This window comes from Oryctolagus cuniculus, chromosome 16, assembly GCF_051225735.1.
Source record: "Oryctolagus cuniculus isolate XC-2025 breed Fujian yellow rabbit chromosome 16, ASM5122573v1, whole genome shotgun sequence".
Lineage (NCBI taxonomy): Eukaryota > Metazoa > Chordata > Mammalia > Lagomorpha > Leporidae > Oryctolagus > Oryctolagus cuniculus.
This window is the reverse complement of record NC_142882.1, coordinates 49239524-49260548: the sequence shown is the minus strand read 5'-3', so window position 1 is coordinate 49260548 and position 21025 is coordinate 49239524. Positions and strand designations below refer to the sequence as shown.

At 44.4% G+C, this 21025-nt stretch overlaps 1 protein-coding gene across 4 annotated transcripts in view; it reads right to left on the bottom strand.

Moving 5' to 3' along the window:
* Positions 1 to 2400: 2400 nt before the first annotated feature.
* Positions 2401 to 21025, bottom strand: part of ABCB5 (ATP binding cassette subfamily B member 5) — a 120783-nt gene continuing 102158 nt past the window's right edge. For all 4 annotated transcript variants that reach the window (XM_089315351.1, XM_051852797.3, XM_089315353.1 and 1 more), the window contains 5 exons: positions 14022 to 14178; positions 9701 to 9898; positions 7437 to 7643; positions 4888 to 5034; positions 2401 to 3437 (listed from right to left, as the gene is read on the bottom strand). In XM_089315351.1, coding sequence (XP_089171477.1) covers positions 3240 to 3437; positions 4888 to 5034; positions 7437 to 7643; positions 9701 to 9898; positions 14022 to 14178 — 907 coding nt within the window. In that variant the 3' untranslated portion in view covers positions 2401 to 3239. The remainder of the gene's footprint in view (positions 3438 to 4887; positions 5035 to 7436; positions 7644 to 9700; positions 9899 to 14021; positions 14179 to 21025) is intronic.

Here is a 21025-nt window from a genome sequence, read left to right as displayed (position 1 = left end):
TATATAAGTTGATGCTGTCTTTGGGAATGTTCTCATAGAATAGGTCATATGCAAAGCCTGGTGACATACTATAAAACAGACACATTGAGTAATCCAAAAATCAGTTTATTAGCTATGACCTAAGCTGACTTAACATGGAGACACACCACAACTTGTCTTAAGGAGTGGCACAATATAAAGTTGGCTGGGTTTGGTGTAAAACAGATGTGACATTGTTGTTGCTTTTTCTCTTTGCACTGACATCTGTCTTGCCTTATCCTTGTTAAATTACTTCTGTTTCCCTGATAACCTGCATTGGTGTTTCAATTATTTTGAGACTCATTGAACAGCCCTTCCTCTCAGGAAGGAAGAGTGGCAAGAATATAAGATGTGGCCACGGGCAAGGGCTGCACGCTAACACTTACACACCACTCTGCACAGATGCCTTCCTGGTATATTTAGGGCTTTCTAATCTAGGTTTTTTCCTCCTTGTATTCTTTTTAACTGGTACACCATTCTTCTTGTGTCTTGTTTTGTGACTCTATCCTATATGCAAGCCCATAGGTGGAGGAGGTACAAGAGACAAGGATGCAGTAGGCTGGGAGTCACGATCAATAGAAATCGGGTCTTTTTCTGAGAATGGAAGTCCTTGAGACTATGCCTTCCTGTTGACAAGTCTTCTGGGAAATTAGGCCTACTGGGATTTTCAAATTAGGCAGTGTGTGCACAAGTACCAAATTCTTTCAAAATTAAACCAGCTAGCTCATGCACTATGATAAAAGATTAAGAGTGAATTTAAAAAATTAACTTAGCTAAGATTAATACTGCCATATGAGTGCAAAGAAAGTTTTTATGGACTTACACTACCCAGAGAGTTGATGACGGATGGCACCTGTGACAAGAAGGCCATGAAGGATTCTTGAAACCACACAGCTACAGCCCATAGGTGCTCCTTTCAGGAAACGTCTTAGTGTGACCCAGCATGCCTATGATTTACGCCTTTCTGAATGGAAATCATCTAATATTTATTGAATATCTATTAAACCCAAGCCACTGTAAGAACACAGCACATCTTAACTTTGGTATCTCAGAAAATCTGGTAAATATTAAGTTGTAGAATGTGCACCTAAATATATTCTTATTTAGTTATTAATTTATAAAGAGCTTTAATGAGTGAGTGACTTAAGATTTGAAAGCTAGATTTAAATTTATGAAAACGCCATTTCACTTTGGTTCCTTCTTCCTCCCACCTTTCCCTTTATTTCAAATAAAATACCAATTCTTAATTTAGCTTCTTTTTTTTGGCTATAGAGTACTCTGTCTTAAGAAAAAGTACAAGAATTAAGAAGTTGATACAAGATGTGTATGCATAATTTTTTAAAAGATTTATTTATTTATTTGAAAGAGTTACAGAGAGACAAGGAGAGACAGAGAGATCTTCCATCTGCTGGTTCTTTCCCCAGATGGCTGCAATGGTCGGGGGTGGGCCAGGCTGAAGCCAGGAGCCTAGAGCTTTTTCCAGGTCTCCTATATGTGTATGAGGGCCCAAAGATTTGGGCCATCTTCCACTGCTTTGCCAAGCACATTAGCAGGGAGCTGGATTGGAAGTGGAGCAGCCAGGACTCAAACCGGGGTCCATATGGGATGCCAGCAATGCGGATGGAGGCTTAACCTCTATGATACAGCGCTGGCCCCACATTAATAATTCTTGATTGTGAAAAAATTATTACAAGTATTTCTAAAATGTGGAGTTTGCCTAAGTAAGTAGCTTACTGGAATAATAGCTTACATAGCTGACTGGAATAACTGGGGGACAAGGTGCTTTGCTTCCAATTAAACCTATGATTCTTTTTCTCTTGTTGAGATAAAATTTATTATGAAATGTGTTTTGATAAATGCATCATACCTGTTAGCAGCTTAGTCACTAAATGAGGCCAGGGGAGACACTGTCAGGCATGGTTTTTTGCCTGGTTTTTTTAAACACCGCTAAGTTAACAGCTCTGTCTTGGTGTTTGCACTATGTCATGCTTGTATTACCTTTTGATTTCATTGCATTTTTTTTGCTTTTTAAATATTTTTCATTTTGTGAAAAAAAAAATGTTCAGGGCTATTAACTAGAAAAGGAAGTGTCTTCCTGACACCAAGAGGTATGACATGGATGCTGATTGGTTTAGGGCCAAGTAGGCATTGCGGGTTTGCATGTCTCGGGGGGATTCCAGAGCTGGAACCTGGGATGCTCCTGCTTCCTCTTTGCTTCCCCCTACTACAGAGAGAACCAAGAACCCCATATCCATGCATAGCAGAAGGGCTGCAAGGCAGTCAGTGCCCATGCTTCTAAGCAATGCATCTGGTTCTCAATCCCCAATCCTATTTTTATTTTTCATTTTTAAAAGAGTGACACGAACATGTAACTAGTTTAAATTTTTTTGTAAGATTGCACTTTATTGGTAGACTACACCCTTCAGAGGTTGACTATAGTTGTCAGTAAAGAAAATACAATTAAGAATAAAGATAAAACCACTAAATGTTCATTGCATGTTTAAGTAAATGGAAAATATGACTCAACTTACCAATATTATTATCTAAATAGAATTTTAAAGTCATACATATAATAAAGTATATCTAAAATTTAAATACAGTTTTTGATCAAGTAATAATACAGAAAGCAATAGGAGTAATTCTCATTTTAAGTAAGTGTTCATACACAGGTAGTTCTGTGATTCACTCTGCACACCCTAAGGCTGGAACAATGGGACTTGGGGATGGATATGCGAAACGCTTCACTCAGTGCTTTCTGTCAGTTATTTCACACTGTGATCTTCCCTCCCCACCAACAGAGGGATGGGATGGAGTTTGGGGGAAATGATGGATATTTCTTGAGAGAGAGTCGGTGTAGCATGGAGGAAAGCAACATGGCACTCCCAAATGTGACACATTTCCAATTTGATAGGAGAAGTTGATGGGGAACTGGTCAACAGATTCAATTTGCAGAAAACTGCTTATAAGCAAGTAGGAGCCAGAACGTTTTCAGCATGTGAGGAATAAAGGCATTATCTCACCCAACAAGCTTAGCAGAGACGTTTGCTGCCTTTTTAAAAATCCCAGGGGAAGGTGATGGGTGATCGGAACGTGTCTGCACCTGAGTAGCATGATTGTGGGTATTGATATATGCAATAAAAGAGATCAAAGCATGCCAAGTAATTACTAAGAACTCTTTCTTTGCATTACACAAAGAGCAAACTATGTGTAGCTCCACGCCATCACTGCACTGACTGCCCATTGACTAATGTGTAGTAGATGTCTCGATTTCTCAGGAGCTCGCCATGAGTTCCCTGTTCCTTTATTTTTCCGTTGTGCAGAACCACGATGGAATCTGCGTTCTGTATTGTGGAGAGTCTGTGTGCGACCACGAGGCACGTCCTGCCTCTCCTGGCTTTATCGAGAGCATGCTGGACCACCTGGAAGAGAGTTGGTCTCATGACTGCCAGTTTGGATTAGAGTCTGTTCAACTTCTCTAAGTCAAATAGATTAAGGGGCTCTGATCACATTCTTCCTTTTATTTGCTTATCCGCCACAGGAATTGCCCACCTTTGTGAAAATTTCCCTCTACTCGGTAGACATCTGGTATAAGCAATTATAGATACATGAAATAAGACTTCAGTTGGGAGAGAATTTGTGACAATGAATGAAAAGGAAATGGTTGTTTCTGTGTGTTTCTGAACTCAAATCCAGGAACTGGATACCTAAGCAAAGCTGTTGAATTTATTTATCTAATTCCCTCTCATTGCTTTTTTTGTATTGCTTGCCACAATTTAGCTGTAAAACTGTCCTGGCTAAAACAGTGTCTCAGCCAACAGCGAGGGAATAATGTTGCATAGAGGAAACAGGACTGGAATAGAGGGTGAAATCCTGTGTTTCTTAAGTGTGTACAATGTTCCAGGGATGGATGTTTCGTCTAAATGCTTGCTTGCATTTGAACCCACTACAAAAGGTAGAGGTATTCCCATTTTTCTGTTAAATGTACTATAGTACATTGCCTAGGCCCACACTACTAGCAACTAATGAATCTTAAGATTACGGACCGATATGTATGATTCCAAAAGTTGTGTTTTTTTTCTTTCATATCACACTCTTTGGGAATTAAGAACAATTACCACCTAAAAATAACAATCATATATGGCTTAGCTGTCTGTGCGCTTGAGCCAGACATCCTCTATAGAAATTAGGGAAGTCACTTAATCTTTCAAAGCTTCAGCATGCTAATCTGTAAAATGGGCATACCAGTAAAAGAAGCTAATCCTTAAATTGTGAGGACTGAGAGAATAGCTTTCAAGAGTTACCATTTATTTAGCCAATGTGCATTTACGAAATAAGTGCTTCCTTAAGAAACTGCCAGGGGCTGAGGGCATACCAAAATTAGATCTGAGAACTTGTCATACTTTGCTTCGTTGTTTCCTGCTAAGCTAAGCTTCAGACTACCATTCAGTAGAAGGCAGAATAACTAGCAGGTGCTGACTGTGCAGTATAGGTTACTTTTCTTACACATCTAGCAAATTACTTACATTATTTAGTAAACTGGCATCATTATAATAATGATAACAGCAATAATTCATTTTTCTTGGGCTCTTTCCTTGAGTGGGGAAATATAGCAAACATTGGGTCCATAATGAGACCAACTCAAGCAAGAGAATCTTTCCAGAACCTGAGATGCCCTTTGCCTTGACTCCTACCTTCCCATTGTGTTCTGATCTTGATGCTAACAGACCAGCACCTTAATTATAGCTGGTGGCCACGTGACTACAGTTATTTTCCAGGCCTGTCTTTCCCCCAAACTGGCCTTGTTTCCTTCCTTGGTATTGCACGTTCACATCTGGTGGTATATCCTGAGATGAAAGAACAAGATGTTACCTTTTCACTCTCATTGTCAAGGGCTGAAGTGGCCTCATCCAACAGCAAAACTTTTGGTTTCCGGAGAAGAGCCCTTGCAATGGCTATTCTCTGTCTCTGGCCTCCAGAAAGCTGTGTTCCTCTCCGCCCAATGCGTGTGTTGTATTTCTGTTGCAGGGATGTGCCATCAAAAGAGCAAGGCTTGGTTATTTAAGTTAGCATGGCAACCGGGGGCAAGAAACATCAAAATATCTCACATTTTGCTACTCTTGGAAATCTGTGTCCCAACAAGTGCTGAAATCTATTCTTGGACCTTGTTGCAAATAAATATCCAATGGCCTCCGGTGCAGTGGCTCACTAGGCTAATCCTCTGCCTTGCAGCGCTGGAACACCGGGTTCTAGTCCTGGTCGGGGCGCCGGATTCTGTCCCGGTTGCCCCTCTTCCAGGCCAGCCCTCTGCTGTGGCCAGGGAGTACAGTGGAGGATGGCCCAGGTGCTTGGGCCCTGCACCCCATGGGAGACCAGGATAAGTACCTGGCTCCTGCCTTCGGATCAGCGCAGTGTGACGGTCGCAGCGCGCCAGCCGCGGTGGCCATTGGAGGGTGAACCAACGGTAAAGAAAGACCTTTCTCTCTGTCTCTCTCTCTCTCTCACTGTCCACTCTGCCTGTCCAAAAAAAAAAGAAAGAAAAAAAAAAAGAAAAAAAATCCAATGGGCAGTAAATACTACCGTTACTGTCTCATTTGCATATTAAATCTGATCCCAGACAGCAGACCCCTAGTTCTGCAAAGCAAGTTTGCATGTTGAAGGCTATGAAGAATTACTGGCAGGAGCGAGTTCCCCGGTCACCACGAATCCTTTCCATTAGGTTACATGACCTTCTATTTACAGGTCAAAATGACTTCAAGTATGTAAAAAAACCACAAGGACATCTTGGGGTTCTGTCACTTTGGCTCTTGTTCCGCCTCTCTTAGCTTCTCCCTTCAGATGCTCAGAGGAATCCGTTCACAGTGGGGCAACGTCTTCCTGGACATCAGGTGGCATGGCTGTTTGAAGGTGTCCGTTCACCTGTTCAGGCCAGCAGGTGCTACTGATGGCATTCAGCACTTGACAGTGTTTCCATGGGTCCCCCCCAATTCATATCCCCTTTCTCCAGTGCTTCCCGCCATGGAAAGTAAAAGACATTCACTCTTATCCTGAAGCCATCCTGGCTCCCTAAATCTCCACTGGGCAGCTCCATTGGAAGGGAGCGGAGTTCTCTCTGCTTCGTAGGTTGTCCCATTGACTCCGTGTCTCTCCAGGCAAGGCTTCACCTTGCTTTCCAGGAGCCTCCGGCAGTTGTCTAAGGAATGCGTGCTGTTGGTACCCAGGCATGAATCAGCTTCAACGAGAAAGCAGATCCAAGTGTGCAACCTGCTGGAAGTGAATCCTATAGCAGCAGCTCAGAGAAAATGGAGCGTGCAAATCATGTTTTGATTTATTGGCTATTGGCTGATTGACTTCCCAAATTCCTGCAATCACAGCCTGGGCCAGGCTAAAGCCAGAAGCCAGGAAGGACCTCAATCCAGGTCTCCCTCACAGGTGGCAGGGACCCATGGTACTTCAGCTGTCACCTGCTGCCTACCAGGGTGTATGTTAGCAGGAAGTTGGAATCGGGAAGCTGGGATTCAGAGCTGGAACTGAAACTCAGACCCTCCAACAAGGGAGGCAGGCATCCCAAGTGGCGTCTTAACCACTATATCAAATACCTATCCCAGCCAAGAGTTTTGACTTTTATGAGACTTTATGTCACCTGTCACAGCCAATCACAGAGATAAAGGCAACACAAATGGCAGGCGGGGAGCTTTGTCTCTAACAGGGAAGGGAGATTTTAAACAAATAAATAAGTCTTCAGGGTCACTTCAGACTGTGGTGAGTGCCTTCAAAGCATTGTGGGGGGAAAGGGAACAGAAAAGACTATTTAAGTTGGGTGGCCAGAGGAGGCTACTGCAAAGGGGACCTTTGAAAGGGCGTGAAAATTAAGGAGCTGGCTATGCAGAAAGTTAGAGGAAGGGAGGTCCAGGCTAAAGGAGCAGCAAGTGCAAATGTCCTGAGGTGGGGAACACGTGGGCGTGTTCACGAGACAACAGAGAGATCTGCTTGGCTGCAGAGAGCGAGGAGGTGGCCAGGCCGGGGCTGTGGAGGTGGCAGAGCCAGGCCACAGAGGTCTTGCCAGCCACACGAGGGGACTGAACTTCCAGTGTGAAGAGACCCCGTGCGGCTGTGTTAAGCTGGGAGGAACATGGTCTGATTTATGGCTGCAAAGCATCCTAGTTGCTGTGAGGAAGGATTGCCAAGGAGCAAGACTGGAAGGCATCGAAGGAGGCAGTGCACACAGGGCTGATGGTGGTGTGGACAAGATGGCAGCGATGGAGAGAAGGCATAGGAAAGTTAATCTCATACATAGTGAGACATGGGCTTAGGCAAAAAGAAATTGTGCAACGCAAGGCATACATACAACGCATGTAGGCCCAGGAAGTGCCGAGGCTCACGGGGCAGCTGTGCTGTTCAACGTTTCAGGTGCGTCTTACCTGAGGGAGGCCTTCAATGAAAGAGTGGATGTCGGCCGCCTGGGCGACTTCTCTGATCTCCTCCAAAGGCACCGCGCGGCCGGGATCGCCATAGGCGATGTTCTCGGCTATGCTGCGATTGAAGAGCACGGGCTCCTGGGAGATGATCCCTATTTGGGACCGGAGCCACTGCACGTTCAGCTCTCTGGCATCTACGCCATCCAGCAGCTGCCAACAGCGGAATGGAGAATGGTATGTGAAGATCTGATGGCGGCATCACATTACACGCACTGTATTCCAGCCGACACAAATCACAACAAGAAGCTAAGGAATTCCAGCTGTCTCCAAGGCTAATGTCACCCAGGGAAGGCTCATCAATCACGCGTGGCGCAGAAGCAAGCGGCGTGTGACTTGCTATGCTCAGCCAGTGTTCCTAGGAATGGACACGGATTCCGGACGGCAGCCTGTTGAAGTCAGGTGGAGATGACAGACGGTCCCTGCTACTGGGACATGGCCCCACGTGACTAAAGCCTGATGAGCCTCTATGTGTAGACTGACACAGCAGTCCACATGTATTTTTACAAAAGATTTATTTATTTTTGAAAATCAGAATTACAGAGAAAGAGAAGAGAGAGAGAGAGAGATTTTTCTGAGAGAGAGAGAGAGAGAGAGAGAGAGAGAAAGATCTTCATTCTACTGGTTCACTCCCTAGATGGCTGTGATGGTTAGGACTGGGACAGGCTGAAGCCAAGAGCCAGGAGCTTCATCTGGGTCTCCCACGTGAATGGCAGGGACTTGGGCCGTCTTCCACTGCTTTTCCCAAGCCACAAGTAGGGAGCTGGATCAGAAGTGGAGCAACTGGGACTCAAACTGGCGCCCATATGGGATGCCGGCAGTCTCAGGTTGGGTGGCTTTACCTGCTGCACCACAGCGCAGGCCCCCATTGGTACTGATAAAGTATTGTGCTCACCACTGTGTTACTCACGTGGACGTGTAAGGACTGGTATTTGATGAGCATGCCTGGTACGTGATGGGCACTCTCCAGGCACTGGAGACATAGAAGTAAGTAGGGGGAAACTCTTGGTCTCCCATGGATTATGTTCTAGTAGAGACGGGCAGGCAAGAGCACACCAACTAATAACTCAGTGAACTCAGGACAAAAGTGCCACAGAGACTAGGTCTCGGGAGAGTGGCCGAGGTGGCCACAATCTCTGGATTGTTTTAGAAGGCCTTAAGGGGACGCCGTTCAGACTGGGATGAGAATGATGAGAACGAGCCAGCCAGGAAGGCAGATCAAGGGCCGTGTGGGCAGGGTGATGGCGAGAACACAGGCTCATGGGTGTGTTTAAAGAACACAAGGAGAGTGCACATGGAGGTGGGAGCGAGAGGGGAGGGCTGGGGAGGGACGCAGCAGCCAGATCGTGGGGACCTTGGCTGATGGTGTGGGCTGACGGAGGCTGCTTCTGACTGCAGTGGGAAACCTTTGGAGGGCTTCCAGGAGGAAGCATGCTGCGGGAGAACGGAGGAGTGTTACCTGGTTGGACAACTCACTGAGAATCCGTAATGGGGAAAAGGGGTGAATTGCAGGAGAATGTGGATTAACATGACAGCCTTCAGTTTTTTTTCAAGGGCTCCCACCTTTTGTGTGCTGGGGAGGAGGCAGTGTGGGTTTGTGTGGGTTCATGCTCTGACGATGCTTAGCAGGGAGAGGAAAATGGAAAACCAGAATATAAAATAATAAATAAATGCTAGGTGAGGTAAGAAACAGAGTCCTTGGGAGTCAAGGGAGGGAAGACGTGACACCGTTTTTGAGATTAGGACACAGGAGCTAATGGAGCTCGTTTGAATACACCTTTTCTCGCCTCGGTCTGACAATTGGGTGGGGATGGCCAGCCGAACAGCAGGACAGCCACTATCTGTGTCTTAAATCAGAGCAGAATGAAGAGCCGTGATGTGGACTTCGGACCTGAACTCCACACCCATATTCCAAAAGAATCCTAGGGCTTCCAGGATCAAAATTGGCCAGATTGGCTGAAGAACCTTCGGGTCTTTGAACTTAACTTTAAAGCCCTAACCATCATCTTTAGCATGGCTCCTCTTGTTTTCTTAGTTATGGGTTGGGATAGAGACTTTTTCTTTTTTAACTTCTGCATTGTATTCCCCACCCAAACGATGCTTAAGCCCGGGTGACTGTTTAAGAAAAGCTCCCGCTAACACCCAGATGAGGAGCCTTCAGAACTCCAGCCTTTAAAAAAACAAAAAAAAAAACAAAACTCCAGCCTTACCACGTGTCCTCTCGTAGGGTCGTAGAATCTCTGCAGAAGTTGAACAGAAGTGCTTTTCCCGCTGCCGCTACTCCCCACCAATGCTACTGTCTTGCCTTTCTCGACACGGAGGGACAAGCCACGAAGGATGGAGACGTCTGGGCGACAGGGGTAGAGGAAAGACACATCCCGGAACTCTAAGTTCCCTTCACATGTGTCCTGCGAGAGGAAGTTGACAGCGTTCAGAGCAATGGCTGGCGGAGGCTGGGACGTGGAGTAACACACTGGCTAAGCCCCATCTGAAAACTGGGCAAGTTTCCATGGCCACTTTAACTTCAAAGCATCATATTCATCTCTGTAATGCTGACAGCATGTTGGTGTCTGTCACTTCTGTTTGTATTTTATATGTAGGGTCCTTTTTTTCCCCTCAAAGATTGGCAATATAGCGTTTTTTTTTTTTTAAAGATTTTATTTATTTCTATTTAGAGGTAGAGTTATAGACAGTGAGAGGGAGAAACAGAGAGAAAGGTCTTTCATTGGTTCACTCCCCAAATGGCTGCAATGGTCGGAGCTGTGCTGATCCGAAGCGAGGAGCCAGGAGCTTCCTCCAGGTCTTCCCACGCGGGTGCAAGGGCCCAAGGACTTGGACCATCTTCTGTTGCTTTCCCAGGCCATAGGAGAGAGCTGGATCAGAAATGGAGCAGCTAGGACTTGAACCGGCACCCATATGGGATGCCAGCACTGCAGGCAGTGGCTTTACCCACCACATCACAGCGCCTACCCAACAAAAATAAATTAAAAAAAAAAATCTCTATATTGGGGCTGGTGCCATGGCATAGTAGGTTAATCCTCCGCTTGTGGCATCAGCATCCTATATGGGCGCCAGTTCTAGTCCTGGCTGCTCCACTTCCGATCCAGCTCTCTGCTATGGCCTGGGAATGCAGTAGAAGATGGCCCAAGTGCTTGGGCCTCTGCACCCGTGTGGGAAGACCCGGAGGAAGCGCCTGGCTCCTCGCTTTGGATCAGCATAGCTCCGGTTGTTGTAGCCATCTGGGGAGTGAACCAACAGATAGAAGACCTCTCTCTCTGCCTCTCTGCCTTTCAAATAAATAAATAAATCTTTAAAAAAATTATTTTTGTTTGTTTGAAAGGCAGAGCGAGATGAGAGAAAGAAATCTTCCTTCTGCTAGTTCACCTCCCAAATGACCAAAACAGCCAGGGCGGGGCCATGCTGCAACAAGGAGACAGGAGCTCAGCTTGGGTCTCCCATGTGGGTAGCAGGGACCCCACTACTTGAGTTGTCATTTGCTGCCTCCCAGGTGTGCATGAGGAAGCTGGATTGGAAACAGAAGGTGTGGGACTTGAACCCAGGTACTCCGATATGGGATGTGGGCATCCCAAGTGGTAGTTGAAAACCACTGCACCAAACTCCTGCCCCATCTGTGTTTCTTGTTATCTTCACTGCTGGACTTTGCCACGTTCCGAAAAGTACTGGCTTTGGCGGAGCTAAGCAGACAGTCCATCCTGCAGAATGGGCTGCTTGACCAACTGCTTTGAATAAATGCATATTTTTAAATAATTTGGTTTGTCCTTTACACATTTTTATTACCTAGTGCAGGAGAGCTGGACACCTCATAAACTATATATATAAATGTATAAATGAGCATGTGTTACCATGCTTGTGCATTAAGTTTGGAACTCTGGGGCCGGCGCTGTGGTGTAGTGGGTAAAACCTCCACCTGCAGTGCCAGCATCCCATATGGGTGCCAGTTTGAGACCAGGCTGCTCCACTTCTGATCCAGCTCTCTCCTATGGCCTGGGAAAGCAGTAGAAGATGGCCCAAGTCATTGGGCCCCTGCACCCGCATGGGAGACCAAGAAGAAGCTCCCGGCTCCTGGCTTCAGATCGGTACAGCTCCGGCCGTTGCGGCCAATTGGGGAGTGAACCAGTGGATCTCTCTGCCTCTCCTTCTCTTTCTCTGTAATCCTGACTTTCAAATAAATAAATAAATAAATAAATCTTTTAAAAACAAAGTTTGGAACTCTGATTCATCTTCATTTTCGATTGACTGTTATTTGGCAGGGACACTCGCCTTAAAGTTTAGTTTTCTCTCCATGTGTCAGTCTTTTCAAAGGCTCAGGATTTGTAAATCAGTGCTTATCTATGCTTGACGTGTTTCAAGAAGACTTTCTGGAAGTATCCTAAATGATGAAATATTTAGATATGGTTAAGGGTACTGGGAATAGAAAAATAATTAGGAAGGATACATAACCAAATGTAAATATAGGGTTGGTTATTTTTTGTCTATTCAGTGTTTCCCATTTTGCCTCCATAATATGAAAATATTATTGTGCACACACAAAAACAGGTTCCAAAAGGAACCAGAATGCTCTAGGACAGTGGAGGCTGCAATTATTTGTGTAGGGTCTGGTGTCTTTGGAAAAGGTATACAGAGATATTCCAGGTGACTTTTAGAGTTTAATACATTTTAGAGTCTCTTCTTACTATTTCAAATTGTTATTATGAAAAATATCAAGCATATATAGAAGTAGAGAAGGGCATGCGTTGGGGCACAATGGGTTAAGCCGCTGTGTAGAATGCCGGCATTCCATACTGAAGCACTGGTTCAAGTCCAGGCTCCTCTGTTTCCAATCCAGCTTCCTGCTAATGTACCTAGAAAGACACCAGATGATGGGGCCCCTGCCACCCACATGGGAGACCCAGAGGGAGTTCTGGGTTCCTGGCCTAGCCCAGGCTGCTGGAGGCATCTGGGGAGTGAACCAGCAGATGGAAGAGATCTCTCATGTGTATGCTCTCTGCCTTTCAAGTACATGAAAATGAATAAACAAACATGAAGTAGAGAAAAATGTAGTGGTTGGCCATAGGTCTATCATCCTGCTTCAATACTTGTATTTGCCATTTTGTTTGGCTTGATTTTAATTTTCAAAAGCATAGGAGTGGTATTGAGGTGATTTTCGATATTAAATAAAACAAAGGCTACATAAATTAATTTATGGTCTTTGTAAGAAATATTTCTATATTCCATGCGATAGATACAGTTCTATTTTATAGGGGCATACAAATATCAGGAGACACTCAATTCTTCTACTGTTATGCTTAGAAAGAAACAAGCCTGCGCCACGGCTCAACAAGCTAATCCTCTGCCTGCGGCGCCAGCACACCGGGTTCTAGTCCCGGTCGGGGCACTGGATTCTGTCCCGGTTGCCCCTCTTCCAGGCCAGCTCTCTGCTGTGGCCCGGGAGTGCAGTGGAGGATGGCCCAAGTGCTTGGGCCCTGTACCCCATGGGAGACCAGGATAAGTACCTGGCTCCTGCCTTCGGATCAGTGCAGTGCGCCGGCTGCAGCGGCCATTGGAGGGTGAACCAATGGCAAGGGAAGACCTTTCTCTCTGTTCTCTCTCTCACTGTCCACTCTGCCTGTCAAAAAAAAAAAAAAAAAAAAGAAGTAATAGTACTAATACACATATAAATCTTAAGACAAAAAATGAAATGTTATTTTGACTATTATATGTCTCTGAGCTTCCTATTTTGAGAATTTCAAGTCTTTATTTCATTCACTAGCAGTGGGTATTAATTTTCATAATTATGTAGATCTAGTGATGCTGTATTATTTGAAATTGTCATGCATAAAATTATTAAAATTCTAGACAGAAATAATTTTAAATGAAAATTTTCTTTTAAGTATATACTTAATAGCTGTTCTTATTGTTGAATTTCAAATCTCTAAAAAAATCTTAACATTGAATATATATTTATTGTATAAGACTGTTATTTGGACGTTTATTTTGAAATTATGCAATCTCCCTATTATTTTCCCTTTAATATTCATGTTCTTCTAGAGTTTGGGACTAATTTGTGGGTATGTGCATGTGTGTGTGTGAATTTAGTAATTATAGTTCCTTTCTTTCTCTTACCTTTGCAGATAGATTTTGCTGCGAAAAATGGTGTTTGAAGCAGGACATTATTTACTTTGTATGTATTATTAGAGAAAAATACTAATAAACCCTAAAGCAAAACTTCATCCAAGGCTAAAACTTTGATTGTCTAAGCAAAATTCAATATAGGAATCCTTTGTTCAAGAACACTCTCATGGCATCAGGCAAATAAACTAGAAGCATGTATGTTTTACTATAGAATATATACATTTTAGTACTAGAGGTGAAAGTTAGTTAAGACAAATTCCCTTTGTCCCTTTTGTAGCTGCAAAATTATTTTATGCCAGCTTTTAACACTTTGTGTTACTGTAGCATGATCTTTTTGCAAAGTTATTAGATAATGCCTTCACTTAATACGTAGACTTTTAAAAACATAGTGGTGCTTACTGGTTTCTTTCCTTCTTGACTGTAACTGTCTATGGTTGGTTTATTTTCCAACAAGGCAAACAGATGTGCAGCCCCAGATTTGGCTTTGGAATATTCAGGTGCCAAAACAAGTGTTTCTCCAATGACCATAGCGCCATAGGCAATTGCAGTGAAGACTCTATTGAAAGATAAAACATTCGGATGTTAAGTCCATTTTTGAACAGTGGAGCTCTACAAGTACAGGAAAAAGTGAGTATAAGAAGATATTCTTTTGGTCCAGATAGCACTACTAATCTTGAAAGCTCAATAGCATTTTTGTCACTTGAACTCTTCTACCAAGGGCTTATCATCTCTTGCTGTGTCACCAAAGAAATCCTGGGAGCTTGGGTAATCTTAAAAATTTCTCTTCCAACTAGAGGCCTGGATCAAAGGCCCCAACTAGTCAATATCTTGAAAGAAGGCTTGCTTGCTTGGAGATTTGATAGGGAATTCAGCTGAAAAGGCAGGAATGGGGCTCCAGTGGTGAGACCTGAATTGACACAGGAGATATCACCTAGGGTATTTTCTCTGTTCTCTCTCTCTCTTTGCATATAATGTAGTTAGAACAGATCATTGAAGTTGAGTGCTGGATTATCGGCCTGATGTATTACCGCATGTAGACAGCAAAGCATGAGGATAATACTTTCTTAAGGTCTTCAAAACAAAACCCAACTAAAATACACCTTAGCTGAGACTGGAAAGAGAGCTTTGATCTTTTAGGTTTGTTATAGATCATGGTTGCAGTTTCAAAACATGTTGATTATAAGATGTGAACATGCAAATAATGTTTGGAAGCATGCAGAATATTCACAGGATTGAGCTAGATCATCTGATCAGGGTTAAACAGTTTCCTCTTATTTTCTATTTCGTACTGGACAAAATTACTGGAATGGAAAAATAGCCCATCTCAGTAACTGAGCTAAAGATAAAACTCAAGTATAAGTGGACAGGGTTCACTGGCAATATTTAAACACTAGGCAGTAAAAGGACATCAGGGAACCCAGGTGCCTGTTTGCCCTGTTGGATCACAGCCAGATAAACATGGATGGACCCCGTGGATGTCTCCCTTGATGGCACCTACCAAAGGGTGGTGTTGATGCAATCTCTTCAGTGACCTAGACTTCAGATCTTGAGCCTTATAAAATAGAAGAGCAACTGATTTACTGGACTGTCTGATGCTGAAATTATGTAGTCACTAGTTCTGTGATGTCAAGGCACTTTTAATACTAATGTGTACAGACATTGTTTAAAGGTCAAAATGCCATTCAAAATATGTGATACTTAAGTATAAACATTGGGAGTGGCTGTTGAGCTTAGGTAACACAATCAAAGTTTTTTTTATTTATTTATCTTTAATACAAAGAAAAACTGGACTGTGTCGGACTTAAGCCTCAGGGTGATCCAAGGGGCAGCAGGTGAAGTGGGAAGGTAATGGATTAGGAGTCAGGGGACCTATGTCCTAGTCCCACGAGTGTGAACATTTCAGAAGTCAAGGCTGGTGTTGCAGTGTAGTGGGTTAGGCCTCTGTCTGCAATGCCGGCATCCCATATGGGTGCTGGTTTGAGTCCTGGCTTCTACTTTTGGTCCAGCTACCTTCTCATGTCCCAGGAAGAGCAGTGGAAGATGGCCCAACTACTGAGCCCCTGCCCCCTCATATGGGAGGCCCAGAGAGAGTTCCAGGCTCCTGGCTTGGGCCTGGCCTAGCCCTGACTGTTGTGGCCATTTAGGGAGTGAACCAGTGAATAGAAGATCTCTCTCTCTCTCTCTGTCTTGTAGTTCTGCCTTTCAAAAAAGATAAAATACATGCTAAAAAAAAAAAAAAAAAAAAAAAAAAAAAAAAAAAAAAAAGAAGAAGTGAATAGCTTCATCCTAAGATTGGGGAGATGTGAAAGTATGTACCTAGAATAAAATTTCTACCACCAAAGTATTTCTGAGCATTGGACATACATGTCCAGAGGCCAATGTGCCTGCTTGGTTCTTACTAAAATGGAAATACACTGAAAAGGAGTAAAAGCCCTTCCATTTAGATCTTGTGTCTGTGGGAGCTAAGATATCAGAAGGCATGGTTAAGAGAGGTTAGAGAGCCGGCGCCGTGGCTCAATAGGCTAATCCTCCACCTTGCGGCGCCGGCACACCGGGTTCTAGTCCCAGTTGGGGCGCCGGATTCTGTCCCGGTTGCCCCTCTTCCAGGCCAGCTCTCTGCTATGGCCAGGGAGTGCAGTGGAGGATGGCCCAGGTGCTTGGGCCCTGCACCCCATGGGAGACCAGGAAAAGCACCTGGATCCTGGCTCCTGCCAGGATCAGCGCGGTGAGCCGGCTGCAGCGGCGGCCATTGGAGGGTGAACCAACGGCAAAGGAAGACCTTTCTCTCTCTGTCTCTCTCTCTCACTGTCCACTCTGCCTGTCAAAAAAAAAAAAAAAAAAAAAAGAGAGGTTAGAGAAGAGGGTTTAAGAGGGTTAAGAGAAGAAGGGTTTTGGTAAAGCAGAGAGAGAGCAGCCAAAGCCCTGCTCCTGTCTTTCTTGTGGGAGTGTTGAGGGGTCAGGATGTGAGATGGGACTTGATGTTGAGGAACCTAGAGGGGAAGCGTGGTCATTGTGGCTGTGGTCTGTCTGGGGCTGAGTCAAAGGCACTAATAATCTTCTTCAGACTTTCCCACACACAGACTCTGTATAAAGGTAATAAGCCAAGGGCCACACGCCTACAGGATCAGCCCTGAACTAGCCTGATTCAGTGAGCCAGAATGAGCCAAAGGGAGGTTCTCTCCTGCTCAAGAAGTTTTTATGGTGCAACAACACCAGTGCTGCAACTCCATACCAACTGAGCCAGACGCTTCAAGTCTTGTTCAAACTCTTGGAAGCATATGAATTGAGAACCTGCTGCCGAGAAATGTGCAGGCCAACTTCCTTTGTCATTGTTGGTTTGAGGCATTTCACCCATTGGGTATATATGAAGAGTAATCACCTGCTGTCATGATAAATATTTCAAAATAACTAATAATATATTTATCAAGACATGAGGGTACTTCAAGAGGTTCATGGAAAAATGGAATTAAAAGATTAGTTTATTTTGGTGCAGAAAAATTTGAAATCCACATGTACAGGGATGGATGGACTTCAAAAAGTTCATGGAAAATGTGTATTATGAAAAGAAATCTATACATGAATGTCAACATTTTTTGCACCAAAATAAACTTATGTTTTAATTCCATTTTGTATGAATTCTCAAAATACTCTCATATGATCAAGAACAATTGATTCTATATCCACTTTAAGCCTATAAATAAGATCATAAGTAACACCCTAGAGTTCAGACATGGTTTTCATGTTGAACTAACTTTTGATGCACAAATATATAAGATAGGAATTAAGCAAAGCTGAAATTTAAATTCCATAAATTTCAGAACCTCAAACTGACCAAGAAAGAAGAACACTTCTCTATCTTTTCTTGTATGGAACTGATTTTCTAGCAAAAATCTTTGGGTTGGCCCAGGTCGGAAGGAGGAGGATACTGAACAGGAGTAGGTCTGGGAGACAGCAGCCCGGCACCTTCAGTGCTGGTCCCTCTCCTCCCTAGTTTTCTGAGTTCTTCAGCATGAGATTTGTCATGGCATTCCTATTACATCAATACTTTCTAGAAAGTCTGAGTAATAGGGAAATCCTTTCATGTGTCATTACTGTTGACATAAAACTGGTATTTATAAAAAGATCCTTTGGCTAGAAACAACATATAAAACCTAGACATGAATCATCCTAGTTCTAATACAACTAATCCAAATAGGAATACCCTGCAGAGGTACTGGTTCTGGGTGACTTGTCTTGCCTGAATGCTGCTCCCTTATCCAGTGTGTAGACCTGTTGTGACTTAGTCTGAGAGCAGTAGTAGCTATGAAGCCAGAAGACTGGGATCACATCCAAACTCCACCATTTATTTACTAGCTGTGTGACCTTCAGAATGTGACTGAACTTCTCTGTGCTTCTGTTTCCTTACTGGCGAACAGAAGATTGACAAGAATACCCACATCTCATGAGGTTGTTGTGAGAGTTACATGCATAGTTAACACACAGTGCTCAGTATAGTACCTGAAATATAGTAAATGCTCAGCAAATGTTAAGTTGTTATTGGTTCTCTCATAGAACTGGAAACCAATGGGACACTTTCTGTTAGAAAATAAGCTCTCACGTCTATAGAATTAGATTAGCATGGCACAGCAAATCACAGCTTCCAAAGTCCCTGCACAGTGAGTTTCTTTTTCTGATTGAAAGGCAGAGTCTCTTTCCTCACAGAGGTGAATGTTAGAACTCTTCCCATGCTAGACTCTTTTCTCCTGTCATCCACACACAACCCAGCGGTCTCCTTTTCTCACCCTAAATCCTTTCCTCAACACACAGGAAAAAGAAAATAAGCCACTTATATTTATTGGATACTTTGGGTCTTACAGAGTGTTTTCACATAAAGGGTGCCATTTGATCACCCAGGAGAAAAGTAGAGCAGGAGATCTTATTACTCAACAAATGAAGAGACTGACACTCTGAGGAAAATAAGAAGTTGGCCCAGGATCACACAGCTGTGCAACTGTGGGGTTGGACTGTGAGTGTGCTTGCTCTGGGTGCCTCACCTACACGGTGCTCCCTCCAGTGGGAAGCTGGCCAGATACACTTTCCTTACATGCTGGCTTTTCTCTACTTGTTCCTCTTGGTGGTTTCTCTGCTTAGATCCCTCTGTATAGTCTTTCTTTTGTTCCAGAGAACCCCTGGGGACAAGCCAGGCAGGAGTTGGGTGACTGCATGGCAGGGAACATGGGAAGAAGATTCTCCTGTTTCCTCTGCTTTGGCTCGCTGAGGTTGCCTCTCTAGTGATAACAATGATATGGTTCTTCCATAGCCGCCCAGCCCCTCTAAGCAGGGATGGTGATGAAGGCATGGCTTGCTGCCTCTTTCCATCCCTTACTAATTCAAGGTATTGACAAACCATTGACAGGCACAGAAAACTCACTTCTGTTGCCTTTTGGGTTGATAAACATATCCAATATTGAAAGTCCAAAGTCAAGATGGCATTTGGATATGCATTTTAAGAGTAGGAAACCACAAACACTTAAGCTGCCTGGCTCTGCTTCTTGGGCGGTTTTCAGAGCTGTTGCTTTTATTATTTCTGCACTGAAGACTGTCATGTCTTGGTTCCTTCTTACCCATATTCTCTATTTAGCCTCTGGCCGATATGTACAGAAGGAAGCAGCACAGAGGTAGAGGAAGCCTCTGGCATGGGTGGTGGAGATGTAGGGAAACCTCCACTGCTTGTTAATGGTTTCTGGTTCATATTGCAAAAGAAAATAGCCTAAAGGAACTCTTGTAAAACGAGAAAGGAGGAGACAATAAGCTTATTTCATATTTCTGAAAGTCTGTGCGTTGATAGTGAAGCAACAAATTGAAGGTGTTGCCAGCGCTCACAAAGAGGGGGAGAGTGTCTTACTACACGTACAGAGAGAGGGACTGCAGGAAGGGCGTAGAAAATGGAAGTAAAACTGCTTATTTCGGTGCCAAAAAGTTTTGAAGCTTTGAAGCCCATGCATGAGTTACTTATGGTGTGCATTTCCCATGAAGTTCTTGAGGACCCCTTGGATATATATAGGAGAACAAACAAAATCTTTTTTTTGAGATTTATTTATTTATTTGAAAGGTGGAGTTACAGAGAGGGAGAGGCAGAGACAGAGGCAGAGAGAGGAAGAGAGAGAGAGAGAGAGAGAGAAAGTCTTCCATTTGCTTATTCACTCCCCAAATGGCTCCAACAACCAGGGCTGGGTGAGACTGAAGCCAGGAGCCAGGAGCCAGGAGCTTCATCTGGGTCTCCCATGGGGGTGCAGGGGCCCAAGGATTTGGGCCATCTTCCACTGACATCCTAGGTACATTAGCAGAGAGCTGGATCAGAAGTGGAGCAGCCGGGACTCAAACCCATGCCCATATGGGATGCTGGTGCCACAAGAGGCTGATTAATACGCTCTGCCACAGCACCAGCCCCACAAACAGATTTTCTAAGTGTCCTTATAACTTGGCTATAAGGCAGAAGAATGAAAATGCTGTCACCTTATTTTATTGATGTATTTTTTAAATCTTTCTTTCTTTCTTTCTTTCTTTCTTTCTTTCTTTCTTTCTTTCTTTCTTTCTTTCTTTCTGACAGACAGAGTTAGACAGTGAGAGAGAGAGGCAGAGAGAAAAGTCTTCCTTCCGTTGGTTCACCCCCCAAATGACTGCGATGGCCGGCGCACTGTGCCGATCCAAAGCCAGGAGCCAGGTGCTTCCTCCTGGTCTCCCATGCGGGTGCAGGGCCCAAACGCCTGGGCCATCCTCCACTGCCCTCCCGGACCATAGCAGAGAGCTGGACTGGAAGAGGAGCAACTGGGACAAAATCCGGAGCCCCAACCAGGACTAGAACCTGGGGTGCCGGCGCCGCAGGCGGAGTATTAGCCTAGTGAGCTGCTGTGCTGGCCAAAGATGATCCTTTTTAATGGATTTTGCTAAAGAAATTCAGAAAGTTTGAAAGGCCAGCACGGAGAGGGGTTTTTGGATTGGGACGTTTTCATTCTCCTATATTTTAGGGCAGATCACCTGTTGCTTTTAGATTAACAGCCAGCCAGGCTCTGAATAGTCAAATGTTTGGAAAAGTAAGCAAGAACTATTAAAAGTTTTTGGCGGCCGGCACCACAGCTCACTAGGCTAATCCTCTGCCTGCGGTGCCGGCACCCTGGGTTCTAGTCCCGGTTGGGACGCCGGATTCTATCCTGGTTGCTCCTCTTCCAGTCCAGCTCTCTGTTGTGGCCCGGGAAGGCAGTGGAAGATGGCCCAAGTGCTTGGGCTCCTGCATCCACATGGGAGACCAGGAGGAAGCATCTGCCTCCTGGCTTCGGATTGGCACAGCGCACCAGCTATAGCGGCCATTTGGGGGGTGAACCAATGGAAGGAAGACCTTTCTCTCTGTCTCTCTCTCATTGTCT